Raw genomic sequence first — 27,989 nt, 5'->3', positions numbered from 1 at the left:
TATTTCCCCATTCAGGGAACCCGGACCATCCCCATTCCCATTTGAGCCCCCATAGGGCTCAAATGGGAATGGGGAGCATGCTAACAACAGGCCTGTTAATGACGGGCCCGTTGTTAGCATGCTGGTCCCCTCGTGGGAGCCGCAAAGGACGTCTGGTCTGACCAGACATCCAGATCGGGTCCCGAGAGGGGACCTTGTAATGAGGCGGTAAGGGGTTAAAGGCTGCGGCACCTTTACCAGTGCTGTTAACTCCTTACCGCCTCACTTGTAATGGGGCCCTAGGACTGTTATAGATCTGTATAAAACAGATCAGGGAAAGCAAAACCCAATGACACACTTTAAGAAAGACACAATGCATTTCAAGGTAGGTAAACCCTATTGGTACACTATTTTACACTCATTCAGTTCAGAATAATAAAACAGTACCAACACTTTTCAGAAGGGGGGACAACACCATTCAAAGTAACGTATATACTTTATAGAGGGGCAGCATGCAACTCAAAGGTAAGCATAAACTTATGGACACTTTGTAACGTCTTCTTTCACAGAGCTACAGTTACCACACTAACCGCTTTCGGAAGTACTTTTACACTTGTTATACTATCAAGACAGAATCCTTATCTTATAAAGACCTTCCCTAGTCTATAGCATGAGTTTTCTCAGAGACAGAAGAGGGACTCTGGTGGTCTAGAAACCACTTGTAGGCAGGTCAGCATAGGGTTCGGTTGCAGGAAAGTCAGAGTTCCATATGAGATCTACTTAAACAATTAAGTATTCACTTTAGAATTAGTTGAAAGTGTTTAGGGACTTCACAGAAGGCTCCCTCCATGCGTTCCAGCATTAGGCCTGGGCAAGTGGTATGGGCAAACTCCCAACCACACAAATCACCCACTCAGCCTCACAAGATTCACACAAGACTTAAGGTAAGTATTACCCAAGCCAACACAGTACCTTAGGACAAAAGAAGAGCTTCTGAGTGGATGCCTTCAGGATGCAGCAGCGCAGGACCCGATCCCTGGATTCTTAGTCGGGAGACGAAATAACTGGACACTGTATGTGAACTTGTAGCAGCAATTGTCACAGGAGGATTCTATCAAAGGGTTCTTCATGGATTCTCACGGCTCTGTGGATCTGACGCCCTTCTACAGGAGCCAAATGAAGAACGAATATGGCTGTTCGGATTCTCTTGCCTCTCTCCATCCTACACTCTGGTGAGGGGACATCAGGGATTCAGATCGTGTCTCTGGAGGTCCAGCAGGAGTCCACCAAAGTTTGCATTGGATTTGGACTTCGGAAGACCATGCACTGCACTCAGGCTCAAGGTGCCAGGGTATTGGCGATTTGCAGCCCAGCAAGGTCGCAGTATGTCTTGGAATGGCTCGTTGTGGGGGACTTCTTGAGACTAGTGGATCTCACCAGCCTCTGGGTAGGAGGCAGCGCTTTTCTGAACCCCAGGTCACTTGGAAGGAGAGCTTACATCAGGCTCCAGTTACACATCAGGCTCTCCAGTTGCTGGAAATGCTTACAGCCGTCTTATCTTCGTCTTCAGATTCAGCTACAGTGGTCGACTTGTCAGCCGCTTCCAAGTTCAGAGTATTTATCAGGAACTACAGCGCAACTTCTGCAAACTCTCCCTGCAGTTTACAGAAGGGGCGGCTTGGCTGTCCAATCATGACAGCCAGCCCCCAGCAGGAACTGGTTCCTTTCAGGCACGGTGAAAGACTAAGGGCTGCAGAGGTTTGGACTCTTCCCTCGCTTCCTGCCTTCTCTGGCACTCTGGAGCCTAGGCAGGGAATACAAAGGATTTCCGCTGAAGACAACACTGCAACCAAGGTCGTTCCTGCCTAGAATGGCAATAGAAGACCTCATAAACAATAAGCAAACGAGAAATGGCGAAAAAAGAAGGAACCCACAATTCGAGCACAATGGTGGCCCTTCTGTGCATTACCGAGGCTGATTTGACGGCGTGCGAGCAATAATGACTAAAAGTAATAAAAGTAGCTATACTACCACCAGCCATTCAAGTTAACTTGTAGTTGTAACAAAAATGTTACCAGTAAGCAAGGGGATACATTGGGGTCATTACGACCCAGGCGGTAACCATGGCGCTAGTAGCGCCATGGTTGCCGCCGGTATTTTACCAATTCCGCCATGGTGAATGGCAGAATTACAGCCCCGTTCCAAGGTTGGCGGGGCGGTAATTCCCCATTCACCATTGGCCCTTCCCCATTCCCATTTTTGCCCCCATAGGGCTCAATGGAAATGGGGAAGGCGGTAGTTACAGTACCGCAAATTGCAGTACCGTAAATACCTCCAAGGTCCCTTTGCGGGTCCAATCCTTAAGGGACCCGCAAAGGGACCTCGTAATTAGGCGGTAAGGGGTTAACGGCGCCGCCACCTTTTACGGTGCCGTTAACCCCTTACCGCCTGGGTTGTAATGAGGCCCATTGTATCCCCCCCCAGCACTCCACGTAAGGTGGGGTGTGCTGGCTCACTAAAATAAATGTAAAGGGGATGGTAATCCCACTTTCCATTTTAGGAACAGTAGTTCACCCAAGAGGTCATAAGAGAAATTAAAAAGGGAAGCCCAAAGGGACAACCCAGCCTAAACCCAAAACTTATAGGGAACTATGAATCCAATCACACACTATGGAGGGATATAAAAAGGTCACCCATAAAAAGAGTGAAAGACGAGGTGAGAGGGGAAAAAGATTCCCACTCACCTAGGAATAAGAGAAAAATAATTATAAAGTCCAGCAAAAAGCCCTCGGGTTGACACTGGTCAGGAACATTTATCACTGAAATGGAAATCTTACCTAACAAATCCATGTTGAAACAGGAGGCCCTTTGTGACCCCTGCTGACACCAATCAAAACTTTCTAGGTGGATAGTCCCCAAAGCATCGCATGCCTGTAGCACTTTCTCTGCTACTCCCAGTGGCAGTATGACATGACTGCACATGCGCATTACAAATGGTGTGAAGGCAGCGCAAAGGGGACTGCAGAACACAGCAGTGGCGCCAGAGGGCGTTGCACAGCATTAAAGATAAATCAGCGACAAGTTATTTTCAAGACCCCACCTGTCCTGTGTTCCCCCTCACAGCACCAGAAGCACTCTTGTACTTCAATACTGTAGCCTAGTTACCAACATGATGCATTCCAATGTGTAGGTGTTTATGCAGTCCTGGCTTTTTGTTTGCATTCTGGGACTTGTAGTTGGTGTTTTATAATGGGAAAATCACAATTACAAATGCCAGAATTCAAAGGGAAAAAGGGGTTTGGACAAGCACCTACAGATTGGAATAGATAATGTTGACAACTGTTTCCATCGGGGATGGCGTGGGGATGACATACTCAAATCTTCGTACTTACCCTTCCCTCCTCCTGCCCACCCTTGAAATGACCCTCTTACTCAGTGATAGGCCCGCCCATCCAGCCTGGTTAGTGTGCTAGAGCTACCATGTTAGCAAGAAAACTGGAAACCTGCTTGTGCTGTTGACCGGCCCCCCTCCCAAGCTGTTCTCAGGTTAAAAGCTAAGCTGATACAGTGACACAGATTTAGGCCATTTCCACAGGATTGTATTGTAACAGTAGGGGGCTACTTGGGATCTGCCCCTTTGTGCCACTGGACGGGTGTGCATTTATAGTAGGAGTCACAGTGACAACTGTGGCACTCCTGTGGGAGACTACAGGACCATATACTAGTCATCCCTCGGACTCTGTCAGACCAGAGGAGATAAAAGACTTTCAGACTTGGCATCAGGCTTTGTCATATATGGCCAAATGCTATTCATGACAACACGTTGCTCCCTCCCGCCTACCAGTCCCCCATGGGATTCACAGTTCCAACTTCCACTCCTTTTTTTTATGCTACTTATGCTGGGAAGGAGTGTACTATCAGGGTTCCCCGGTCTGCAGGCCTGCGTGCGGTCCTGTGAACGAGGGGATGCTGACGCACCAGAAGTGTCCATTTAGTTTAGAAGCCAAAGGAGTGTGCATGTGCGCCGTGCAACAGGCTCGCTTCCGTCTCCTGCTGCCACCACGCTGCTGAGTGTTTCTGCTTTTCCGTCTTCACCTCATCAGCTGTCCCTGGGTTCTGCAGCTACAAATTCATTCCTTCAGTTACCGCCTTCCGCTTCCTCCTCGGCGTCTGCGCGTCTAGCATACGCTGCTGCCATTTTATCTCCTCTCTCACTGCCCTCGTGTCACTGCTGCTAGCGGCCGCTCCTGGCATGCATCATGGCGGCCATCCTCAGACCCTCTGAGTCCACACCGGCCCATTTCCTGCTGGGAGACCACTCCTAGCAGATGACGCTGCCATCTTTCAGGATGAGTCCACTTCCGTGTGCCATGTTGTGGTGGTGGTGGCTTCTTCTGGCATACACATTTACCTTGCAGCTAGCTCCCTAGTATTCTGCTACCTAGCTCACTGGTGGGCAGATACTCCCGAGTCCCCTGACCAATCATCTCTCAGCACATGCCTGGCCCTGAAGACTCCACAGTGCAGGTATCTCTGTGAATGTCAGTGTGTGCATGCCACAAGCAGGGATGGATACCACCTAGGTCTGCTGCTCTCTCTGTGGGCTTAGTTCTTCTAGTGGTTTCATGGATGATATTTGTCATTTAATGTGTGGCGTCATGAGCATACTTGCCAACCCTACAGATTTAGGCAGTAGGCTACTGCTTTTTAAGCAGCCCTACCGCCTATAGATTTCAGTGACAGATCCTGCTGCTTTTTACAGTGGCAAGTAATTTAGGTGACTCTAAAACAGAGCATGCAACACATTAATTAGTCTGTCTGCACAGTGGGCTGGTAGGTGATTACTTTGATTGGGCTCAGACCAATCCACTGACCTGACAGCTGCGTGACTCTATCCTGCACTCTGGCCGGGACAACCCTTAGGTGAACCACCAGCGAAGGCAAGTGGCAGAGTGTAACACCTTCACATAGCATCTGCTTCTCAGACCAAGGGGGGTATCAGTCTCCAGGTCATTCAATGTTCAACTTGCAATAAATAGTACTGCCTGGAATGCTGCTACAAACGTTGCCTACCAGCTCTGTGCGATTACCTTCTGTGAAGTTAGATCATTGAATTTGGTGTTAAGTTACCATTCAGAATTATACATTTTTAACATTTGAACATCTTTCCATATTGTGCTATTTGGTGGTTTGGGTATTTTAGAATACTTCAATGGTGCCAACAATGTATATTATGTATTTTCCCGTGATGTCATTGTTATGGGAATTATTAATTTTTGAAACTTCAAAAATCCTACATCTTTTTGGTCACAGAATGTTGGCAACTATGCATGAGCAGTGCATGCCAGTGGTCGAGTTATTTTGTGTTGTTTTGCATAAAAACCAAAACATCCCTTAAGTCAAAGTAATTTTCACATCTATACATATATGATATGATATGATATGATATGGCATTTCTAACGCGACTATACACAAGTGTTTCAAGGCGCGACGAGGCAGGGAGGGGGGAACAAGGGGAAGACAGACAACGATCCTACTAGGCCAGGTGTCATTCAGACTGCGCAAGTGCAGGGGTAGGGGGAAGGGAAAAAGTGCAAGGGGAAGGGGGAGCGGGGGGAGTGCAGTACAAATAAGTAGAATAGAAATAAAATAATAAATAAATAGGGCCAGCTGGTGGCAAGTGCAAGGTAAGTGCAGACAAGTGCTGGGGGGGGGCTGTAGGGATACAGAGACAGTCCCGCAGTGCAGGGGTTGCCAAGGAGGCAGTGCAAGTGAAGAGTGACTGGGCCCAGGACCGAGGTCGGTGAGAGTGGCCCAGTTGCAGAATCAGTGCAGTTTAGGTGAAGAATTTAGCAGGGGAGAGGGAGAGAGAAAGCAGAAGTGAAGAGGAAGGTTTTGAGGTGCTTCCGGAACCGGAGATGGTTCTCCTCAAGTTTCAGGGAGGCAGGAAGGCTGTTCCAGAGGGAGGCCCCTGCCGCGGAGAGAGATCTACCCCCAGCTCGTTGCTTCGAGAAGCGGCTGACCCTGAGGGAGTTGGAGACGGATGAGCGTAGGGCTCGGGAAGGAAGATATTTAGGAAGAGAGAGTTGAAGGTATTTAGGCCCCAGGCCCCAGAAGGCCTTGTGGACAATGCAGAGGGTTTTGAACTTAATCCTCGCAGTCACTGGGAGCCAGTGTAGAGATTTCAGTCCTGGAGAGATACGGTCCCTGGGCTTGAGGCCAAGGACAAGTCTCGCAGTTCTGTTCTGGATGAGTTGCAGAGGGCGGAGAGTGGAGGCAGGCAGATTAAGATAGAGGCTGTTACAGTAGTCCAGCTTTGGGAGAACCAGGGCTCGGGAGACAGTGAGCTTCTAGGGGAAGGAGAGGAAGGGAAGAATACCTCTGAGGAGGTGCAGCTGGTAATGTGACTTCTTAGAGACGTCAGATATATGAGGAGAGAAGGAGAGTGTGGAGTCGAAGATGACCCCGAGGTTTTTTGCCTTGCTGGTAGGAGCAGGAAGAGGGCCAAGAGAGGCCGGCCAGAGAGCTGCAGGGAAGAAGGGAGTGGGTGTGCCGATGAGTAGGATCTCAGTCTTACTAGCATTAAGGAAGAGGTCATTGGCAGCACACCATTCCTGGATAGCAGACAGACAGTCAGAGATGAGGGAGGGAGAGGAGGAGGCCGAGGGTAGCCTGAAAATGAGCTGGGTATCGTCCGCATAGCACTGAAAGTTGGGGTAGAGGGCGGCGATGCGGTGGGCAAGGAGTGCCAGATACTGCTTGAACAGCCAGGGAGAGAGATTAGATCCCTGGGGAACGCCACAGGTGGAGAAAAAGATGTCAGAGAGGAAGGACCCAAGTTGGACCTGGGAGGGTCAATTGGAAAGTAAAGAGGTCAGCACAGAGGTATACACACATAGTGCAACATACTCATAACAAATCAATAGATGTGCAATAGTCATACACACACTAACATGCCCAATGTACACAGCATGCAAATGTACACAAACAAAACACATCAAGGATACACAAAAAGCATACAGTGAACCCATGCTCTGTGTCTTCCCCAGATGTCTACGTGTTTGGCATCAGTGAGGACGTGAATGACGAGGAGATCAACGGGCTGGCGTCCAAGAAGCCGGGTGAAAAACACGTGTTTAAAGTGGCAGACATTCGCGAACTGCAGCCTGTCTTTGATGCGATGATCGGTGAGTTTCTTCAAAGTTTGATTCAGAAACACAGACTATCCGCGAAAGATTGGGAGCATGTAACATTTATTTGATTGGACAATAGAAGACATTACAAATAAGCAAAGCAGCACTTGCTGCCCTGTGTCAGACTTTCACTAGAGTACAGGGACAAAAGACCCCTGCCCCAGATGAAGACATTGGACCAAATTCTCTAAACACTTTTTGGCAGAAGTGATAAAATGTGCTAGCGCATAGCATCACTTGTGCCAAAAAAAAGAGCAGCCCAATCCACAAAAGGGGATCTGAATGATGCACCCAATCAGATGCCCTTTTTCACCCTTTGCGCAAATCAGGGGGCATTTCTGCACATTTAGAAGTGCATCCCGAATCACAAATGGGATGGGCTTTAAAATGCAAAGAAAATAAGGCCCCCCGCCTCCACCTGTTTGGAATAGGTCCATGGGGGTGTGCATTGCATAGTAAGGTCTTTCCTGAACCGGTCATGCAATTTTCGTTAAGTGTGGTAGCAGCGGTATGAACCACTGCTGTGCCAATTGCATTTCCACCCCTCAAACAGTGCTATTTTTGGATCACATTTCACAGTGACTGGCACTTTAAGTGGATGCTGGCAGCCTGTACATTAAAGGAGCCAGCGCATCACTTGTGCTACAGCGTAGCCCCCTGGAAATGCGCAGGTCGCCTTTGCGAATAAGGTGACCTATGCATTTCCTAAAAAGGGGCATCTACAAACGGGGCATCTCTGCGCTGTTTTTAGATAATCAAGCAATAGTCATAGGCGCCCCTCTGCGAGAACGAACACAGCAAAATGACCAGTTCTTTGGGAAGGTACCCACTCGAGAGTCTGCAGCCACACTTTAGCTCACTGTACCTTTCACAGAAGGGAAATATCCATTTGCATATCAGTCTTTGTCCCGCCCACATGTGCAGTCCAGGACCGAAATCCTAAGGCAATTCTCTTCTGAACAAGAGTACCAACAGCAACCCCATACACGTGTTTAAACCTTGTTGGGCCTCATCAGTGAGGTGGAGCTGTGCCTTTCTGAGCAAAGTTAGCGAGGGGTCCACGTCTGGATGACCCTAGAAAACTTAGGGTGACTAAACCTAAGTCCTTTAAACAATCAAAAAATAGTCATAGGCACCCCTCTGCAAGAACGAACATGGCCAAATGACCGGTTCTTTGGGAAGGTACCCACTCGAGAGTCCGCAGCCACACTTTAGCTCACTGTATCTTTCACAGAAGGGAAATATCCATTTGCATATCAGTCTTTGTCCCGCCAACATGGGCAGTCCAGCACCAAAATGCTATGGCAATTCTCTTCTGAACAAGAGTACCAACAGCAACCCCATTCACGTGGTTCAGTGCGGGACAGAGACTGATATGCAAATGGATATTTCCCATCTGTGAAAGGTACATTGAGCTAAAGTGTGGCTGCGGACTCTCGAGTGGGTACCTTCCCAAAGAACCAGTCATTTAACCGTGTTCGTTCTCGCAGAGGGGTGCCCATGACCATTTTTTTACTGTTTAAGGCACTTAGGTTTAGTCACCCTAAATTGCTTGGATTGCTCACGCCATGTCAGCAGGGTCAGACCCCTACCCGCTCCCAGAACAACCTAAAGGTCCCAGCGTGCTCCAAAAACAACTGCAGGGCTCCCACACGCACTCCAAAAACAACCCCATGGCTCCCCCACCGGCTCCAAAAGCAACTGAAAGGCCCCCCAACCCGCTCCAAAAATAACCCAGGGCTCCCCCACCCACTCCAAAAACAACCCCAGGGCCCCCTCCTTACCGTGTAGAATCCCGGTCCTGTTTCATGCCAGCAACTGGATTCAAACACCCTGGAAGCACACTCTCTGGAAAGGAACAGAGGGCATGTTTCCAGGGTGTCTCTTTCCTGGGTCAGCCACTCCCTCTAACCCTAAGCCTGGCTCCCTCACACTGAGCATGTGCAGTATGGAGCCATGTTGGAATGGGATATGCACAAATGTGCGTGTCCCATCCCACACCAACTTTTTCTTTCCTCGCAATTTTTTGTGTGTCATGTCAGGCTGGTATCCCATGCCTCTCCGGGCAACAGGCTGCGACCCCTTCCTCCCTCCCCCGCACCCTACAGTTTGTAGACCTCTGGTTTAGACATAGATTGCAGCTGCATCATTGTGGTACAAGCACTGGATTTGCGGGGGGCAGCATGAAATCAGCAAGCACCACACTGAAGTGTGCTTCATAATGCAGTGCATTCACTTAACCCCCCCACAACTTTTGTATTTCCCGGGGGGAGGAGGGAGAGAGGTTGCCAGTGGACAGATTTTAGGGAGGTTCCATTGCAAGCATAGGAACATTTAGAGCAGATTGCTTTTACAGAGGGAATTGAGAATTGAGTGGAGTTTTCTAGACCTGAAGAGGGAAGAGGAGCGGCAGAGCAAAGTGAACCACATGTGTGGTGATGATAAGGGGTAGGGATGCAGTGAGGATGGAGTAATGAAGGGAAGAGGAGGTATGCAGGATCGAAGAGACGCAAGACTGATTGGCGGAGAGGGCATGCAATGAAGGGGTGAAGAATGCTCTGTTACAAGAAAGAAGCAGCAGCCGGCCCTATCACGCTACTGGGTGCCATACGCTGCCAGCTTCTTCGTAGACTGCGAGAAGTATTTCTCTTTTTTGGCAACTTTTTTCGATTCTCTCAAAACCTTTTCTAGTGGGCTTTATGGGCTTTAAGAGTCTGCCTGTTTGCCTAGTCACAGGGACGTCATTTGGTTGTCGCCAGGGGTTGCAGCCACTACCCCTGTGGTCTCCCTTGCTACCCCTGCAGTCTCCCTTGCTACCGTTGTATAAAAAACAAAATGGAAGCTCCTGGGCACTGTAGTAGCGTGGACCTCGCCACACCAGGTCTGAGGGGGCCCCGGCCCTTTCCTCACCCATCAGGATAAAGGCTGGGCCGTGACTTGCAGCGCGAGAAGGAAGCGCTCAGTAGGGTGAGCTGACCATGACATGTGGCACATGTCACATGCCACATTCAGCTCCAACGCCTTCTCCTCTGACTTCCTCGTGGCTCATATATAGGAACCAGAAAGCTTACTGGTTTCTGTTTGTGAGCAGCACGGAGGAGCCGAGGGTGGCCTGGAGTGACGGACCAAAGCTGGAAAAATAGGTAAGAAGGCTTTTTTCCTTTTTAAATGTGATGTGTATTTTGCATGTGTGAAGTGCGTGTCAGATGTATGCATGTGCTATAGGTCAGTGAGTGGTGGGTGAATGAGAAGAAATGTGATCGTGTGTGTGTTTTAATGGTCTGGGTGGGTGTGTGCCTGTGTGGAGAATGCACTGAGAGTGGATGTAAGAGAAGGCGTCTGAGTGAGTGATTGGTGGGTGAATGAGTAGGAATGTGGTAGTGTGTGTGTGATTGTTCTGGGTGGAAACACAGGTGTTAGATGCATCCCATGATGTCAGTTGGGGCGTGGGGTCAAATGACATCACTTCCTGTGATGCCATCAGAGGTCAAGGGACGTGTGATGTCACTTCCACTACCCCTGGCATTTTGGTGAAATGACGCCCCTGCCTAGACATCAATACTTTCTGAATGCCCACTTTACTACAGCAGTGGAGTAGCTCCTACACAGCCAATGGCACATGACGTGCAACTCCCAGTGGCTGGACCCGCCCCTGACGAACCCCCCTGCAGCGTGGATGGTAACACAAGGAGGGATGCTTGATTTCGTAGCCCTCCATATATTATATATGTGGAGTGCTGGATGAGCAGCTTAACTTTATTTCAAAGCACCCCCTAGTTTTGCCAACAGGAGAAATTAGGACCAATGCTAAGACATGATTTGCCAAGCATCACTCGTTGGTGGAGTGGGGAAGCAGGGACTAGAAATCTCAGATCCCACTTCACAGCCAGTGATACTTTTCTTGGTCAGAGGCAGAAACGGGAGCAGTTGAAAGGTCATGTGCTACGATAGATTATGTGCATAACACCATCAATGGCGATAATTGCTTTGAGAGACACCAAAAGATATTTGGTTTTGACTTGCAGTGGCAAGAGTGGAGCTCAGTTGGACCTGTGCTAGATGGCCACTTGGCTGCAAACCTAAATTGGCTTCTTTTTCACCAGCTTAACCATGAGCGCTTGTTTTGTCTGAATGATCACTTGTTTTGTGGCTTGATCTTGTACTCAACAATATGTGTTACTACTTTTTTTTTATTGCACATTTTTTATTTAGTTTATTACAAACTTTAATTTACATCTGATCATTTCCATATCCATATCCATATCCAATACACTCGTCATAGTCAAAACAGAAGTCCATATCATGTGATTACATCATCATTTAGGGCTTAAAGACCAACATTTGAACCTGCACAGCTATTTCATCAATATGTTGTCAAAATAGTCAATTGCTGAGCAGATTAGCTTGAAACCTCTGCCTGATATCGGAGTCTGCCACCAGTCATCCATGTTGCCTTTAATTGGGGCATATTTCCCCAGGAAGTGACTTATTTGGATCACTAGGCATCCACATTCGGTACCCAGGTGTTTAAGCGATTCTACTTACTTTGCGCAGAAATGACATTGGTTATTGTCAACAACAACAGGATGTTCAGTTGCCTTGCTTCACCACCAGGGTTTAAAGTTGCACACATTCACGTCTCTTATTACACGCGCCTATCCAGTCGGCGAATAAACAATTTTTTCTTAGCTGTACATGGATTTGTTAGGAGACATTCTGTACCAATTTTGGCAAAGGCTAGCTGTTCCTGTGTCTTCATGGTCCACTTTTTGAGTAGACCTTCGTAGGGTCATCCCGGTCGGGGTGCTAGAAGCTGATACGGAGCTGCTACTGGACTAATAGCATTTTTCTCAGCATTGTGGCTGAGTTCCAAAGAACCTCGGAATATAAAGAATGTAATACGAGTTCGTATCGGATTGAGGTCGTAGGAACTGCTCCTAGTAGAAGAAGCACGTTACGCCAGAAATGACCTTCCAGCGCCTCCCACATTGCTCTCGTTATATTTAGACCAGCTTCACTTCCAAATGTGATTGTCGCCATCACCTTCTGGCGGTAAAACCTGATGATTGGTTTCACTGTAAATTTCCCATAGGCCGCGTGCAATTTCATTCCTTGTAGCGATAGATTTCTCATCCGGCTTTTTAAATCTTGTGTCCGTTGCCATTCTCGTAAGGATTTATTAAATATGATAGCTAAGTACCGAACTGAGTCCACTTTTTCAAGTTGGAACCCACCACATGCCACTTAAATTGCTTGCCTTTTTTTCCAAGCTTTGTACCAAAAGCCTTGATTTTTGATTTGGTGACATTGATTTGTAAATTGTTACATTGCAGATACACCACCAGGTTGTTTAATAGTCGCTGGAGTCCAATTTGCGTGGTGTCTAACCACCAGATCATCTGCATAAATAGCCCACACAATTTGTTGCTGATTTAATCTTGGTGGGAAGGAGGTCTTGAAGGCCTTTTGCAGATCTGCTATATAGATCACTTTGCTTTGAAACACTGACCGTGTGTTTGTAATCGAGTTCCTCGGTACACACGTGTGAGCGTCATACAGAAACTACATTTCCCAGCAGCATTGTAGTTTCTGTAATCACTTAATCCGTCCCCAGGCGTGAACGCACCGGCGCGAACGGAACAAGCGGGTCTGTGCGGGTCCGTGTGTGCACGTGCTTCCTTCCGCAAAGTTATGCATCACAGCAGTCCCCCCCAAGATCCGGGTAAGGGAAAGAGACATTTGGATATAGTAGAGATAGCTAAACATGGAACAGGCCAACCTCGCAAAGGCCATGTTCCTAAAGAAGTTATCCATATAAACGCTATCCCCCACATAGATGCTGACATGAAGTTAAGTAAAGAGCATCACTGTAGCAGTAGAAGGGAAATCACAGGGGGGGAGGAGATACTACCAACTGATCTCTCATTGGTACTCCTCAATACGCGTTCCTTAGTTAAACACACACTCGACGTCCATGATTTCATCGTGGAACGTAAGATAGATATTATGTGTCTCACTGAGACATGGCTCACGGAAGCCCACGGTCCTACCATTGAGCAAGCAACACCACCAGGCTATGCCTTCTTTGGTAAACACCGTGAGGGGAAAATGGGCGGTGGAGTTGCCATTATATGTAAAAAAGATCTTGGTTTTTATGAAGTCAAAATCGTATGTGCAGGAAGTGATATTTTACATGTCAAACTTATTTCCAACTTTAACTATTCTACTAATTTGGTACTTCTATATCGTCCCCCTGGTGAATCAGATAGCTTTAACGATGAATTATCTAGTATAGTCGCTCCTGTGCTAATAATTAACTCAGCTTTAGTGATTCTGGGAGATTTTAATCTCTGGAAAAATAATAAACTTGATAAAAAAGCTATTGATCTTGAAAAGAAGCTAAAGACACACAATATTATGTTTCACGATACTAAACCTACACATAACAAAGGTCACACTCTCGATTGGCTTGGAAGTAGCAATCTCCCTATCGAGAATGTGTCCACTACTCCTTGTATCTGGTCAGACCACTTGTTTGTTTCTTGTTCACTGAAACTACCAGGTAAAAAGGGAAGGCTACATGAACCTGCGCGCTTAGCCAACACTCGAAACTATAAGGACATAACTGCCCCAGTATTGACTACTCATATAGCGAAATTGATAATGACAACTGAGGATTCTGATGGACCAGAGACTCTTATTAATAGCTATAATAAAGAAATCACTCATATGCTGGATCAGCATGCCCCACTTAAAATGAAATCAGTTAAAGATCTTCTTAACCGACATAAATGGTTTACTCCTGAGTTGGCGGAACTCTGAACTAAGAAAAGGCAAGCGGAAAGAAAGTGGTGTAAAGATAAATCTGATAAGAGCTTACTAGCGTGGAAACTACAAGAGAGGACATACAAAAATGAGATCACCGAAGTAAAAAGAACCTTTTATAATGATCAGATCAGTGCGACCAGACTAAAGAGCTTTTCCGTCTCTTTAGAACATGGGAGAAACCCATCGCAGGTATCCCCTCCATCAAACCAACCCGTGATGACTGCAATAAAGTGCAGAAGGCCTTTTCTGACAAACTGCGGAAAGCACAACATAAAATAACTGAGGAATTATTAACTTCTCCTAAAATGACCACTACTCACAACCAGAGTACTATAAGTGGAGTTGGTACGCACTCTAGTTCGGGTCTGGCTAACTTAACCCTTCAAACCCATCCTCAGCAAGACCAAGGCTTAGGTTTTAAGTTTAAAGATCTGAATTTAGTAGCGATGCAGAACATACTTACAACTATGCACCCTACTAACTGTCCCGGAGAATTACTCCCATCCAAAATCATATTGGAACATAAAACACTATTTGCTCCTTTCCTGTGTAGATATGTAAACTCCTCTTTTAGAGAGGGTGTTATCCCCCAATCTATTAAGAATGTAGCAGTGACACCTCTTCTAAAGAAAGCAGGATTGGATCCTTTAGATGCCTCTAATCTCAGGCCTATTACAAATACCCTGTTTTTTCTTAAGCTCATCGATAAAGTAGCCACGGTGCAGGTTCAAGCCTACGTCTACACCACTGGTATTTTACATGAAAAACAGTCTGGGTTTAGGAGCTTTCATGGTACAGAGAGTGCCCTTCTTGACCTTCAGACGCACATGCTCTCCAAATAGGAGCATAGCAAGTTGGGGCTGCTGATGTTATTAGATCTATCAGCAGCTTTCGACCTGCTAAACCATAAAATCCTGCTGGAGCGTATGGCCACAGTTGGAGGACTCAAGCCAGAGGCAATCATATGGCTCAGATCTTTTTTGGAAGGCCGTCTCTCGCGAGTTTATTGGGGTGACAATGCCTCTGATGTGGAAACCATTACATGTGGGGTGCCTCAGGGGGCTTGTCTTTCCCCTTTGTTATTCAACATTTATATTTTACCATTGTGTAATGAATTGACACTGATAGATGTTTTCTTCTGCAACTATGCAGATGATTTTCAACTGGTCCTAGAAATCTCTGGGGACCACGTGAAGGATCAGTTATTGCTGGATATAATCTATCTGACCATCAAAAGATGGATGTCAACTAATTGGCTGTGCTTGAACGCAGCCAAGACAGAATTTATGGTGTTTGGTCCAAGACTCGCGAGAGCAGGCCTTGGCCAGAAGTATTCCAGCTTTACTGTGGATGGCAGCCAAATAAAGGTTGTGCCTAAAGTCAAGACTCTCGGCACCTACATGGAGGAAAGCTTGGATTGTAATGCCCATGTAGCGGCCATCACAAAAAACACTAATTACCATTTGAAGGTGCTACGTCAAATTGCCCCCTTAATTTCAATAGAAAATAGAACCAAGTTAGTGAGGGCTGTGATCCTCCCTCGAGTTGATTATTGTAATGCCTTATTGGGAGGTGCTACCAGGTCAGACATTCAAGAATTACAAAGAATTCAAAATTCGGCCACACGCATCATCTTTCTGATGAAACGTACGGAACCCACTACTGTAGCACGGAAGAGACTGCATTGGTTACCAGTGGCAGCGCGCATTCAATTTAAACTATTAACAACTTGCCACAAATGCATTTATGGGAATGCTCCTGTGTATTTGAAAGCACATGTAAGCATATATCATCCTCAGAGAAATCTGAGATCTGCTGAGAGCTGCTCCTTGAAACAATTTCCGGTCAAACGTGATAGGGGCCTTGGACGGACTTTCCATGTTCAAGGGGCAATAGCCTGGAATGCACAGCCTTTAACAGTATGCAAAATTGAAAACCATCTTGAATTCAGAAAGCACCTAAAAACTGTACTCTTCAATCAATATGACTGATTATGTAGTTATGTTGTAGCCACCTTAGATCTTCTGCCTCTCTGCGCTTGGATGTCCACGGGCTTTGGCGCATTATAAACAAAATAACATAACATAACATAACAGAGCTTAAACAATAATGCAGCAAGTGGGAAGCCTTGCTTAACCCGTTCTCTGTTCGATGTTATCAGATAAGTCTCCTTCAGCATTTAGTCTTACTTTTATAAAAGTGTTTGTGTGCATGGCTTTAATCACCTGTAGCAGGTCTGGTGGGCACTTCCAATTTTCCAGTTTTTGCTACGTTTGACGTAGTTCAACAAAAGCTAGGAAAATATTTTTCTCACCCTTTATGGTCTCAAGTTTCAACAAGTTCAACAACACAAGGTTCAATTCAACCCCCACTCCTCTAGTGAAGCCTGTCTGCCTGGAATCCAAGATTCCGGCCTCATCTGCCCATCAGGCAAGTCGCTTTTGGAGAAAAGAGGCAAACACTTTGCCTATCACATCTGAAAGGGCAATCGGACGGTAGTTGTTCGGATCACATCGATCTCATATTTTATATATGGGGACAACTATCGCCGATTGCCAAGATGATGGGATTGTAGCAGAGGCCGCAATCTGTTCAAACAAAATTTGAATGAATGGTGCCCATTGTTCTTGGTTCTTTTTCAGCATCATGTTACTCAGCCCATCGGGTCCAGCAGCACCTGAATTTCTCAATTTGCTTATTGCTTCCAAAATGTCTGCCGTCTTGTTTCCACTAACCACGGTACTGTCAATTTGCAGAGGCGTTTCTCATCAGTCTTGGTGGGATTTTTAAAGACAGTTGAATAATGCCTTTCCCATACGTCTGCATTGATGCACATTGTCAAGTGTGCTTGCTGCGATAAAGAGCCTTCATTTAAAATCGTCCAAGTGTCTCTGGTATGTTTTGCGAAGATGAATTTCAACATAATCTCACCTCTCTCCTGATCACGAAGCATTTGAAATGCAATTAACCAATTTCGATATGGTGTCAACGCTTTTTGATAGCTTTCCGTGTGTTTGAGTTTTTATTTGATTTTATTATTTTGTTATTGTTTCTACTTTTTTTATTTGCTGCTATTTTTTAACGAATGGATATTTCGTGGTTTGATGATCTACTCGAAATCCACTTTTCTTTGTTTTGAACTGCAATAATAATGACGCGTAATTTGCTACTCCACCCACTTTGTCATTAAGTGCAGACAGTTGTTTACACAATGCCTCAGTTTCTTTTTGATTAAGCCTCAGGCGATGTAATCCTTGGTTGACGCAGGGGTTACTTGCATGAAGATTGGCGGGTGGGCGATTTTCAGTTATCCAAGTCAATTTTAGGGCATTGTGATCGCTCTTAGACATCCTTATGACTTTTAGTTTTTTTTTTGTCGTAATGAAGTGTTTTGAAGCCCATATATAATCAATAGTTTTATGACTATCATCTCAGTGCCACGTGGGGTGTGCTGGTATGTCACCTGGGATATGGCCGTTTAACATCTCACAATTTCTAGCGGTCAGTTCCTGTACCCAGCATCTTGCTCGTTTGGTCTTTTTACTAAGTGAATTGGACTTTGCTGTGTTTACAACTCCACTATTTTCAAACCAGCAAAAAGTCACCACATTTGATTATTGTTAGGTCTGCATAATTGCGGTTACATTCGTTCATCAACAGCGTTATTGATTAAGCAAACTTTTTTGTTGAGTTCATGGCTGGATTCCAGTACGTGTTCATAATTAATAGATGCCTCAAATTATTGATCTTGGTATGACCCAGTTCAATTACCGTGCATTGGACAAAGAGATTTCAATTTGAGGATTTTACAATTTACCATTCCGCGTTGATTTTAATCGACGTCAAGAGACCAGAGAATGGACGGCCTAACTGATTCTTTCTGGCGGCATTTAGAAGAGTCGTATAGCCATCACATACCTTGCGTAACCAGGTCTCTTGAAGGCATATTATCGAATGACACCTCTTGTCCAATCCTCCTTCGCAAAACAGGTGCCTAAAGCCTTGGGTGTTCCAAGATATTTGCGAACGTTCCTTCAGTGTGGGCTCCCTTGGAAGCTACTGGTGATTCGGCCAGCTTCCTTTTGCGGGCGCTGTTTTGACTTTGTCTGTATTTACCTCCTTCATGTTTCCCTTGCAGGTAGGTCCGTCTTAGCTCTTGGTCAGATGCCCCCTTTCCGCAGGTTACTATTAGTCTGCAATTATGACCTCAAATGAATGGAACACTAAGGGTCTGATTCTTAAAATGGTGTAAATCTTTGGATGAAAAATGGCGACCACCTTCCCCGTACTCTCCCGCCAAATCCTTTCACCTCCATTCTGAGGATGAGGGAGGAATGGCACAGTCTCAAGCTACTCCTAACTGATGACGGCCAATGAGGCCAACACATGTCTCTGGATGCTTGTGGTCTCGTGCAGAAGGGATGTGGCCTAGCAGTTCGGGCTGGACTGCCGCTTTGGGGTGGGACCAAGCCAGATTTGCATATGGTCTTTCCCCTTTTGTAATGGGTCGGCAGGCGAAGAACGATGGTCTGGAGGGTTGCCCAGAGCAATTGCCAGAGGTTTATGATTCATTCTAAACCTTCTAGCCATCACCTCTTTGTTTTTGTTTGGTCACCCCGAGTGGGACAGCTATGCCCTGACGTGGGTCCCGTGCCTGCTGTGCCTAGAGACCCAAGCTACTCCTCACTGATGACACCCAAATGAGGCAGAAACATGTCTGGGGATGCTTGTGGTCTTGTGCAGAAGGGATGTGACCTAGCAGTTCTGGCTGGACTGCCCCTTTGGGGTGGGACCAAGCCTGATTTGCACAGGGTCTTTCCCCTTTCTGCAATGGCTTGGAAGGTGAAGAACGATGGTCTGGAGGGTTGCCCAGAGCAATTGCCAGAGTTCCTAAACCATCCAGCCATCACCTCTAAGTTTTTGCTTTGAGGGCGGAATGGCGCTGATGTGTCAACTCCATTCTGAGGTTGAAGGAAGAATGGTGCAGAGACGTTGCCTCCATTGCGAGGGTGAGGGAGAAATGGTGAGAGATGTCACCGCCATTCCGAGGTTGAAGGAGGAATGGCGCAGAGACGTCACCTCCATTGTGAGGATGAGGGAGGACACCTCCATTCTGAGGGTGAGATAGGAATGGCAGGAGGTGACACCTCCATTCTGAGGGTGAGGAAGGAAAGGCGAGGGGTGTCACCTCCATTCGGATGGTGAGGTAGGGATGGTGAGGTAGGAATGGCGAGAGGTGTGACCTCCATTCTGAGGGTGAGGGAGGAATGGTGAGAGATGGCCCCTCCATTCTGAGCGTGAGGGAGGAATGGCAGGAGGTGTCACCTCGATTCTAAGGGTGAGGAAGGAAAGGCAAGGGGTGTCACCTTCATTCTGAGGGTGCAGAAGGAATGGCGAGAAGTGTCACCTCCATTCTGAGGGTGAGGGAGGAATGGCGAGAGGTATCACCTCCATTCTGAGGGTGAGGGTCGAATGGCAAAAGGTGTCACCTCAATTGTGAGGGTGAGGGAGGAATGGCGAAGGGTGTCACCTCCCTTCTGAGGGTGATGCAGGAATGGTCCAGAGGTTTCACCTCCACTGTGAGGGTGAGGGAGGCATGGCGAGAGGTGTCACCTTCATTCTGATGGTGAGGGAGGAATGGCAAGAGGTGTCGCCTCCATTTTGAGGGTGAGGAAGGAAAGGCGAGGGGTGTCACCTTCATTCTGAGGGTGAGGGAGGAATGGTGAAATGTGTCACCTCCATTCTGAGGCTGAGGGAGGAATGGTGAGGTATCACCTCCATTCTTATGAGGGTGAGGGAGGAATGGCAAGAGTTGTCTTCTCCATTCTAAGGGTGAGGGAGGACTGGTGCAGAGGTGTCACCTCCATTGTGAGGGCGAGGGAGGAATTGCAAGGGGTGTCCCCTCCCTTCTGAGGGTGATGAAAGAATGGTGCAGAGGTTTCACCTCCACTGTGAGGGTGAGTGAGGCATGGCGAGAGGTGTCACCTTCATTCTGACGGTGAGGGAGGAATGGCGAGAGGTTTCACCTCAATTCTGAGGCTGAGGGAAGAACGGTGAGCGGTGTCATCTCCATTCGGAGGGTGAAGAAGGAATGGCAAGAGGTATCACCTCTATTCTAAGGGTGAGGGAGGAATGGCACAGAGGTGTCACCTCCATTCTGAGGTTGAGGGAGGATTGGCGCAGAGATGTCACCTCCATTCTAAGGGTGAGGGAGGAATGCTGAGAGGTGTCACCTCCATTCTGAAGTTGAGGGAGGAATGGCAACATGTATCACCTCCATTCTGAGGTTGAGGGAGGCATAGCGCAGAGGTGTCACCTGCATTCTGAGGACAAGGTGAGGGTTGCAGAAGGAATGGTGAGTGCTGTACCTCCATTTTAAGGGTGTAGAAGAATGGTGAGAGTTGTCACCTCCATTCTGAGGGTGAGGGAGGAATGGTGCAGAGGTGTCACCTCCACTCTGAGGGTGAGGGAGGAATGGTGAGAGCTGTCACATCCATTTTGAGGGTGAGGGAGGAATGGTGCGAGCTGTCACCTCCATTTTGAGGGTGAGGGGGAATGGTGCAGTGGTGTCACCTCTATTCTGAGGGTGAGGGCGCAATGCGAGAGGTGTCATAGCAGCTGCTCAGTAAATTAATGTAAAGTGGCCACAGAAGCAGTGCTGCAGGTTTTCTGTGTGAGGAGCACGCGCAGTGACAAACAGAAACATTCAAAGACCCATTTCTATATTACCTAGTGTTGCTGCGCCTGTAGATCCTCTGTAGCACTTTCTTTACCATAGAAGTGTGATACCCTGCTACAGAAAGCAAGGGTATGCTGTACTTGCAGCAACAATAGCAATGATGTCCATGACACTTTTACACTACAATGCCATCTTGCTGCCTCATATACAGTAGGGAAATGAAGGTTGCTTTATTTCTTCCCCAGCCCGACAGATAAGGGGTGTATCGGCCCTAAAAATAGGCAACTACTTCCAAAAAATTATAATAGGGAGTAAAAATACTCCCCACATAAAATAGGAACCGGACACATGCATTCTTTTCCCCTTGCTTTCACCCCCATAGCTCTATGGACACGTTTTAACCAGTAGTGCACGTGTTACGACTGGAAGAAACTATGACTTCCTGATCAGAAGAAGTAAACATGTATATTTCCATGTACATGAATAACTAGGTGCAAATAAATAATTATGCAAAAACATTTCTGTTTTCCAGTTAAAACCTATTTGTACCCACTTATAAAATGCTGCCATTGGGAATGGGACTTACATTTTCACTCCCGTAAAAATCATTTTACTCCCAACTTTAACAAATAGGGAGTAAAATACTCCATCCTCCAAATCTTACCTGGAGCACTGTTCTTCTCTGAGGACACGGATGCCGTACAGGAGCACTTTTTTTTTTAGGTGTAGATTTGGCGCTAGGCGAGCAGAAAGAGCTTGCATTGGTGACTCAGCAGTTGGTGCAGAAACTAGCACTGTTGCCAAGTCGTAAAGTGAGGCCCTGAACTGGTGAACAAAAGTGCCAGATTGGAGTCCAATCTGGCACTTTTGTTCTCAAGAGAATCTGGTGCAGTGTAGAAAAGTGTCCTTGCTTACTGGAACAGCACTTTTCTATTTTTGCATGCACCTCAAAGTGAAGCCATCAGAGCCCCACTCTGAGCTATGTCAAAACTCGGAATGGAAAGCTGACATTCTCCCCTCTGGTTCCAGCACCAACATTCTGAGGTGGGTAGAAGATTGGAGTGGAGCTGTCATTTTACGGCAGCAAAAACAGACACTATCTTTCTTTGTAGGAGCAACGTGAGCGCCAGTATCACTCCGCGGGTTTCTAAAAAGTATGCCACTTTCTCCTATTTACCAAAGTCTTCTTGAGAATTTCCGTAAATTAGAAAAGTGGTTTTGCCACCCAGGAAAAGCCTAGCTTTTAGAGGAAACACTTGTGTGGAAATGTTAACAATAACTCACAGGTGCTGTATTTTAACTCCTTTTTTAACATGCAAAAGAAGGGCTTTACAAAGGGAATGCTCTCGCAGTGTCTGCCTTGAATTAATTGATGGTCATTAGGGCCGTTGTCAGGCGATTAATCAGGCACATGCAAAAGCTGAGGCTTTTAAGAAAAGTGTTGCTCCTCCATGGAACAAAACTTTTCTATTTCTGCATGCGAATCATTGGGCTCTCAGTCGGTTCAGTGAGGATTCCAAATGGTGACTTTCAGGTTGTAGGGATCACTGCAGCAGGCCTGTCAACCCCCTCATCTATCCCACCCACTTGTATGCTATAAAAGGGGCACTTGTGAGGCAACTTGGCCTCAGTGCACCAGTCATGCGATGCAACTGAAACAGCTACACACTGCTCAAATGAAAGTGATCATGTGTTGTATGCTGGCGCGCAAATGTGCGCGTGCATGGTCACTCAGCTTCTGCTGGACTTTCAAAACCCCTGTTGTAATTGTAAATTGTAATGGGTTATTTATAACGCGCTTAATAACCAGAGCTTTCTAAGCGCTGACCTGGTCAAATCTGAAGTTTTTGTTTGTTTTTGGTGGGTGCAAGCCCACTGAAGTCTATGGGGGGAGGGGGGTCTACAGGGCTTGCCTTGATCATGAACTGGGTCCAAGGTGCAAAGTGAGGTTAAGTGATAGGCCTGCTTTCATGCTTCTGTCTGTTACTCATAGGAGCAGCCTAACACTTCCAGAGTCAGGACCCTGGGCCTCATTACCAGGTCAAATATCATCTTCTGCTCTCCATGTCCTCAGCATAATAGTTTTGGTGTTGAAGCATCCTTGGTGAAGAATCTGTATTGCCGCAATTGTTGAGGCGAGCTTCCACTGACCGCACGCTGGCCGTGCATATGGGGTGCTGCATTGTGTTTGTGAAGTGTGCCCTACCTTAACCAACACAATGTGTGTGCTCTGGGCTGTAAGAGGCCCAGAAAAATGCTCCTGAGACAGCACACTGCCAGAACCCTTTCTGTCCCCCCTCCCCCCCACCCCACTCATAACCACCCAACATGATTCTTTCTGTGCACGCCAGGGGTCTGAAAGCATGCAGGAGACTTAAGCTAGTTGACAATTGCAGGGACGGAGCAATCGATTTAAAAGCTGCGAAAGAAATGCGTATAGGAAAATGGAAAGTCGTTCACTGCTCAAAGACAGCTCAAGCCTCCGACCCAGAAGCTGAGTTAATCAAAATGAGTATCTATGGGTTTTAGTTACGAAAACGGATGCATGCTTCAGTCTCTCTTGCAGACATATTTGACAAATAAAAAAAACGTGGCCATTCTTAGGTTCCCAAAAAGCTTTGTTTAATGAAATGCAGCCAGGAATCTAAATTGATGCTGTTTGTCTCCTTCCCTTTCACAGGAGGGTTATTTATGCTCTAATTGAATTGTTTATATGCTGGGTGGTAGTCTGAATTGTTTACGGACGGCAGTTTATTTACAAACTACCCCAGAGACAGATCTACTTACACTATGCAGACTGGATGCAAACACGACCACCTGAGACCGTGCTGAGAGAACAAAATGCATGCTTGCAGGGTTCCATGGTGAACTGTTGTCAGAGTGTGCCCCCCTACCCCATAGGACATTGCTCAGTACTCAGACCACAACCCTTGTTAGATTACCCCCTCAAATTCTCATCCCACTTAAAACACTGCATGTGCATGTGTGCATGTTCTTCCATTGTTGGTGTGTAAGCATTCATGTGTAGTGGGTGGGGTGCCCGATTTTGTATTCTATTGTACTTCTGTATAGCACCAGTTTTACCATTATTATAGTTTCAATGCGCTGTTAGTGGGAATGCCCTCGGAGGACCAAAGTCCAGAGTGTTGGAGGTCCTGGGGCACGAGTATGATGCGTGTGTGTATTTGGCCAAAAAAGGCTTTGCAGGGCTGGCCAGCCTCCGGTAGAAAAAAAACCCATGTCGTTTCTGATGTGGCGTATATGCAGCGGAAGAGTGTTCCAAAAGGTGGGTGCTAGGATAGAGAAAAGCTGAGCCGCCAACTCTGGTGGACTGGTGCGGTGGAATAGCCAGGAGGACAGCTGAGCCAGAGGTTTAGTGGGGCTGGGGGTGGATGATTTTGTTCTTAAGGAACTCAGGCGCCCGAATGACGGAGTGCTCAGTGTGTGATGCACATGGCTTCGAAGGTTGTTCACTGGGAGCCAGTGCAGAATTCTGAGTGCAGGGGTGATGTGTTCTCTGGGCGAGAGGGCCAGGAGCAGTCTGGCTGCTGTGTTTTGGATACGTTGAAATGTCCACAGCTGGCAGGTTAGGATGCCAAGATAGAGAGAGTTGGCATAGTCCAGGCGAGAGATAATGGCCAGTATTGCAGAAACCCTTTGAGGGTAAGAGAGATAAGGAAAGCTTTGTTTTAGGATGCATGGGTGGAAGGGGCAGGCTCTGGATACAGAGTTGATGTGCTTGGAGAGGGATAGGTCTGTGTCCAAGGTGCATCTAAGATGTTTGACGGTGGTGAAGGGGGCAGGTGGGGCTCGATGTTCAGGACGGTAAAGGTTGTGGGATCAGAGGGATTTTTCTGCATTTTAGGATCTCTGATTTGCCCGGGTTGAGGATTAGGTGGTTGTTAGTCATCCAATCGTCGATCTCTAAGAGACAAGAGGCGTGGTCAGGAAGTGGCTAGGCTTGGATTTAGGGTATTTTAAAAATGATCTGCATATCATCAGCGTAGTTGTAGCAGGTAATGTTGTGTAAGCGGATGGGGGCTGGCGGTGGGCTAAGGTGGAGGTTGAAAAGGATGGTGAAAGGGAGGCTTCTTGCTGCACCCCTTTTGTGACTGGGCGGGGGACGGAGGAAAAAGGGGGAAAAAGAACAATTTGTGGCCGGTTGGAGATGAAAGAGACGATTGAATTAAGGGCGGAGTGTTTGATACCCAGGGGTAGGAGCCTGGTCCTCAGAATTGTGTGGTCGATTCTATCAAAGGCTGTGGAAAGATTCAGGAGGATGAGTGTGGGACACCCTTCTGAGTCAGCAGTTATTTTTAGGTCATCCCAGACAGAGAACAGAGAAGATTCCGTTCCACGGAGGGGTCAGAACCCCCGATTGGGCTGGGTCGAGGAGGATATTGGTTTCTATAAAAGGGCAAAGTTGCTTACATACCGCGCGGTCTATACATTTTACAATGAAGCAGGTATTGGAGATTAGGCAGTAGTTTGATGGAGAAAGGGGATCGGGGCTGGGTCTTTTGAGAGGTGGTCTTACGTGGGAGGTTTTGAAGGCCTCTGGGAAAGTGCCTGAAGCCAGCTAGTTGTTTACAATGGACCGGGCTACGCTGCTAGCACAGATGGAGGAGTGAGGGAGGAATGGCGAAGGGTGTCCCTAAATTCTAGGAGGTGGCTGAAATCGGCCTATGTGGTGGGGGGATGTGGAAAAAGAGAAAGTAGGTTGGTGGGTGGGGAAGGTTTCGAGTTTGTGGGGGGTACAGATGTCAGTGGTGGGATCAGATCTAGTTTTGTGGTTATGATGTGTTATCTTTCAAGCGCAACGTTATGAAAGTGGTTCAAAAACTCATTGCAGTGAGCTTGTGAGTTTGGGGAGGGTGCAGTTAGACAGCAAAGCAAATTTAATTCTAGGATTTTGTGGAGTTCCCTGCATGGGTTTTTCAAGTTGGAGATTCTGTTCCAGTAATGTTTTTATTTTTGCTTTCTTGATTTCGTACAAGTGTGCCCTGTTCAGTTTTGCAAGGGCCGTGGCTTGCTCTAGGCGATGTTTGAGGGTTTTGATCACTTTGAGGGAGAGGGTGTATTACTTTTCGTGTGGGGTGGATGGTCGGGAGTGGCGACGGGATGGTGTGGGGGGGTCATAGCCTTGCAGAGCCAAAGGTAAACGAGATCGATGGAGGGCTGTCCTTCATTTATTTTGATTTATTTACTTATTTTTTACATTTGTATAGCGCACACAAACCCTCAGGCATCAGGGCGCTTGTGGAAACCAGTTACATGTGGCCCGTGGTCAAGGACCATACAGTAGAAATAACTTTGGTCATAGTCATTATAAGCATTTACATAGTTGAGAGCGTTCTGTTGCACACGGGGGCTGCAGAGGGGTTACCTAGTTGCAGCAGAGGTGCAGTAATGAAGGGGTCTTTCGGTATAGTCATTTCAGGCAAACAACTGGGTTTTGAGGGCTCTCCAGAAGGCCCAGTAGGATTCTTTCCGTTCGCAATGCCGGTGGAAGAGAGTTCTATTGTTTGGCTGCATTGCCTGGAAAGCTGGAACCTCCAGCTCTTGCGCGCTTAAATTTAGGTTGCAGCAGTCTGTGACTGTATGGCATTCTTGTTGGCCTATCCGTTTGGTACAGGACAATTTTTGGGACAGATAGGGAGGGCCTGTCTTTGAGATACACCTGTGTGTGATGGCAAGAGTCTTGAAAAGGATTCTTTGACTTATCTGGAGCCAATGTACTGATTTCCGGGCATCGGATATGTGTTCAGACCTCGGTATGTTCAGGGCAGCCTGTAGGCCATTGTTTTGAATGGGGGTATGTTCAGTGCAGCTCGTAGGCCATCGTTTTGAATGGTCTGGAGTTTCTGTATATTGTGTGATGAGGTGCCTGCGAAGAGGGCGTTGCAGTAGTCAAGCCTTGCGCCTACTATGGCATGGGCGATCGTTAGGCAGCTTTCTCTAGAGAGTTATGGTCTAGCCGCGTTGAGGAGTTTGGTGGAGTATGCTGCTGAGAAAGATATGACATCTACTTGACGTGATAGGGAGATGGTAGTGTCTAAGTAAACTCCTAGTCTTTTCACCACTGGTGAGACTGGGATTTTAGAACCATCAATGTTGAAGGTCGTGTAGTCTGGCCCAAGTTTTTTAGTACCAAGTGGGGCCCAGCTATGAGAAGTTCTGTCTTTTCATCATTTAGGCAGAGGCCATTGGTATCCATCCAAGCTTTGATGGTGGCATATTTGGTGTAAAGCAGCGAGGTATTGTTGGCATAGGTGCCGTAAAGGGGAGGAGGATTTGGGTGTCGTCAGCATAATTAGTATATGCGAGAGAGATCTGGAAGAGTGAGAAGAAGGGCATTGGCCATTGGAAGCAGTGGTGGGGTCAGGTAGAGAGGGTTAGGGGTGGGAACTCCCTCTTTAGCAAGAAGTGAAGTTTAGCAGAGCTTTGAAGAGATGCAGTTGGGATGGCTTTGATTGTTATGAGCAGTGGGTTCAAGTGGGGGCAAATGGGGAGAACAAGCCGAAGCAAGAGGAGGCCCAGGAGTGGTATGGGATGGTGAGGTGAAGTGCAGAGAAGGATAGGAAGGAAAGTAAAGGTGGTTAGTAAACTGAAATACAATCAGACCGGTGCTGAGGAGCAAGACCATTGGTAGCTTTGTAGACTAGGAGAAGGAACAAGAAGCGAGTGGCTGTGCATGGAGAGCCAAGCTGCATGTTGTCAGAAGGTCGAAGTGGGGGGCGGATCTAGGTAGGTTGTAGAGTGTGAGTACCAAAGTTTTGAACTTTCGAGATGGTGGGAAGGTCAAGGAGTAGGCTTGAGCAGTAGCCGAGCTTGCTGTGTGGAGATGAGAGTTTTTGTAGAGTGCCTAGTAAGAAAAGGAAGAATTTTCCAAATGTTGAGGGAGGCAATACAAGCAGGAGAGGCAGCATTAGTGAGGAATTGTTGCAAACGTAGGTCGCCATCACAGACCGCCAAGGTCACGAGCCTTGGGTGAGGGGTCAAGGTGGTCAGGCGGCAAGAGGAGAGTAGGGATTGCCCTGGAAGCCGGGAGAAAGAAGGATATCGGTATTATTTGATTAGCCTTCATATTAACTTTGTTTCTAAGCCTGCCCGGGCACTGTTTGTAATCCTACCTAAGTGACATGATTTTCATTTTGCTAAGTTAAAAGAAACTGTTTACAAACAAAAGGCAGTGGTGGTTCTCGTGATGCCTGTATGCCAAGGCCCGCGGCTGGGAACGGGGTGGCAACATTGCCTGTTGCCTGCAGGTATATTTGCCCTTGTGATGCATAAAAAACATGCTCCTGCTG

At 47.1% G+C, this 27,989-nt stretch overlaps 1 protein-coding gene across 1 annotated transcript in view; it reads left to right on the top strand.

The window, feature by feature from the left end:
• CFB (complement factor B) overlaps positions 1-27,989 on the top strand; it is a 254,630-nt gene that overhangs the window by 104,050 nt on the left and 122,591 nt on the right. Inside the window, exon 10 of the mRNA XM_069635005.1 lies at positions 7,029-7,166. Within this exon, the coding sequence (XP_069491106.1) occupies positions 7,029-7,166 (138 nt within the window). The remainder of the gene's footprint in view (positions 1-7,028; positions 7,167-27,989) is intronic.

Source organism: Ambystoma mexicanum, chromosome 13, assembly GCF_040938575.1.
Source record: "Ambystoma mexicanum isolate Mex_15411 chromosome 13, UKY_AmexF1_1, whole genome shotgun sequence".
Classification (NCBI taxonomy): Eukaryota; Metazoa; Chordata; class Amphibia; order Caudata; family Ambystomatidae; genus Ambystoma; species Ambystoma mexicanum.
Note: the sequence above shows the minus strand (reverse complement) of the source record. Positions and strands in the feature narration are given on the sequence as shown.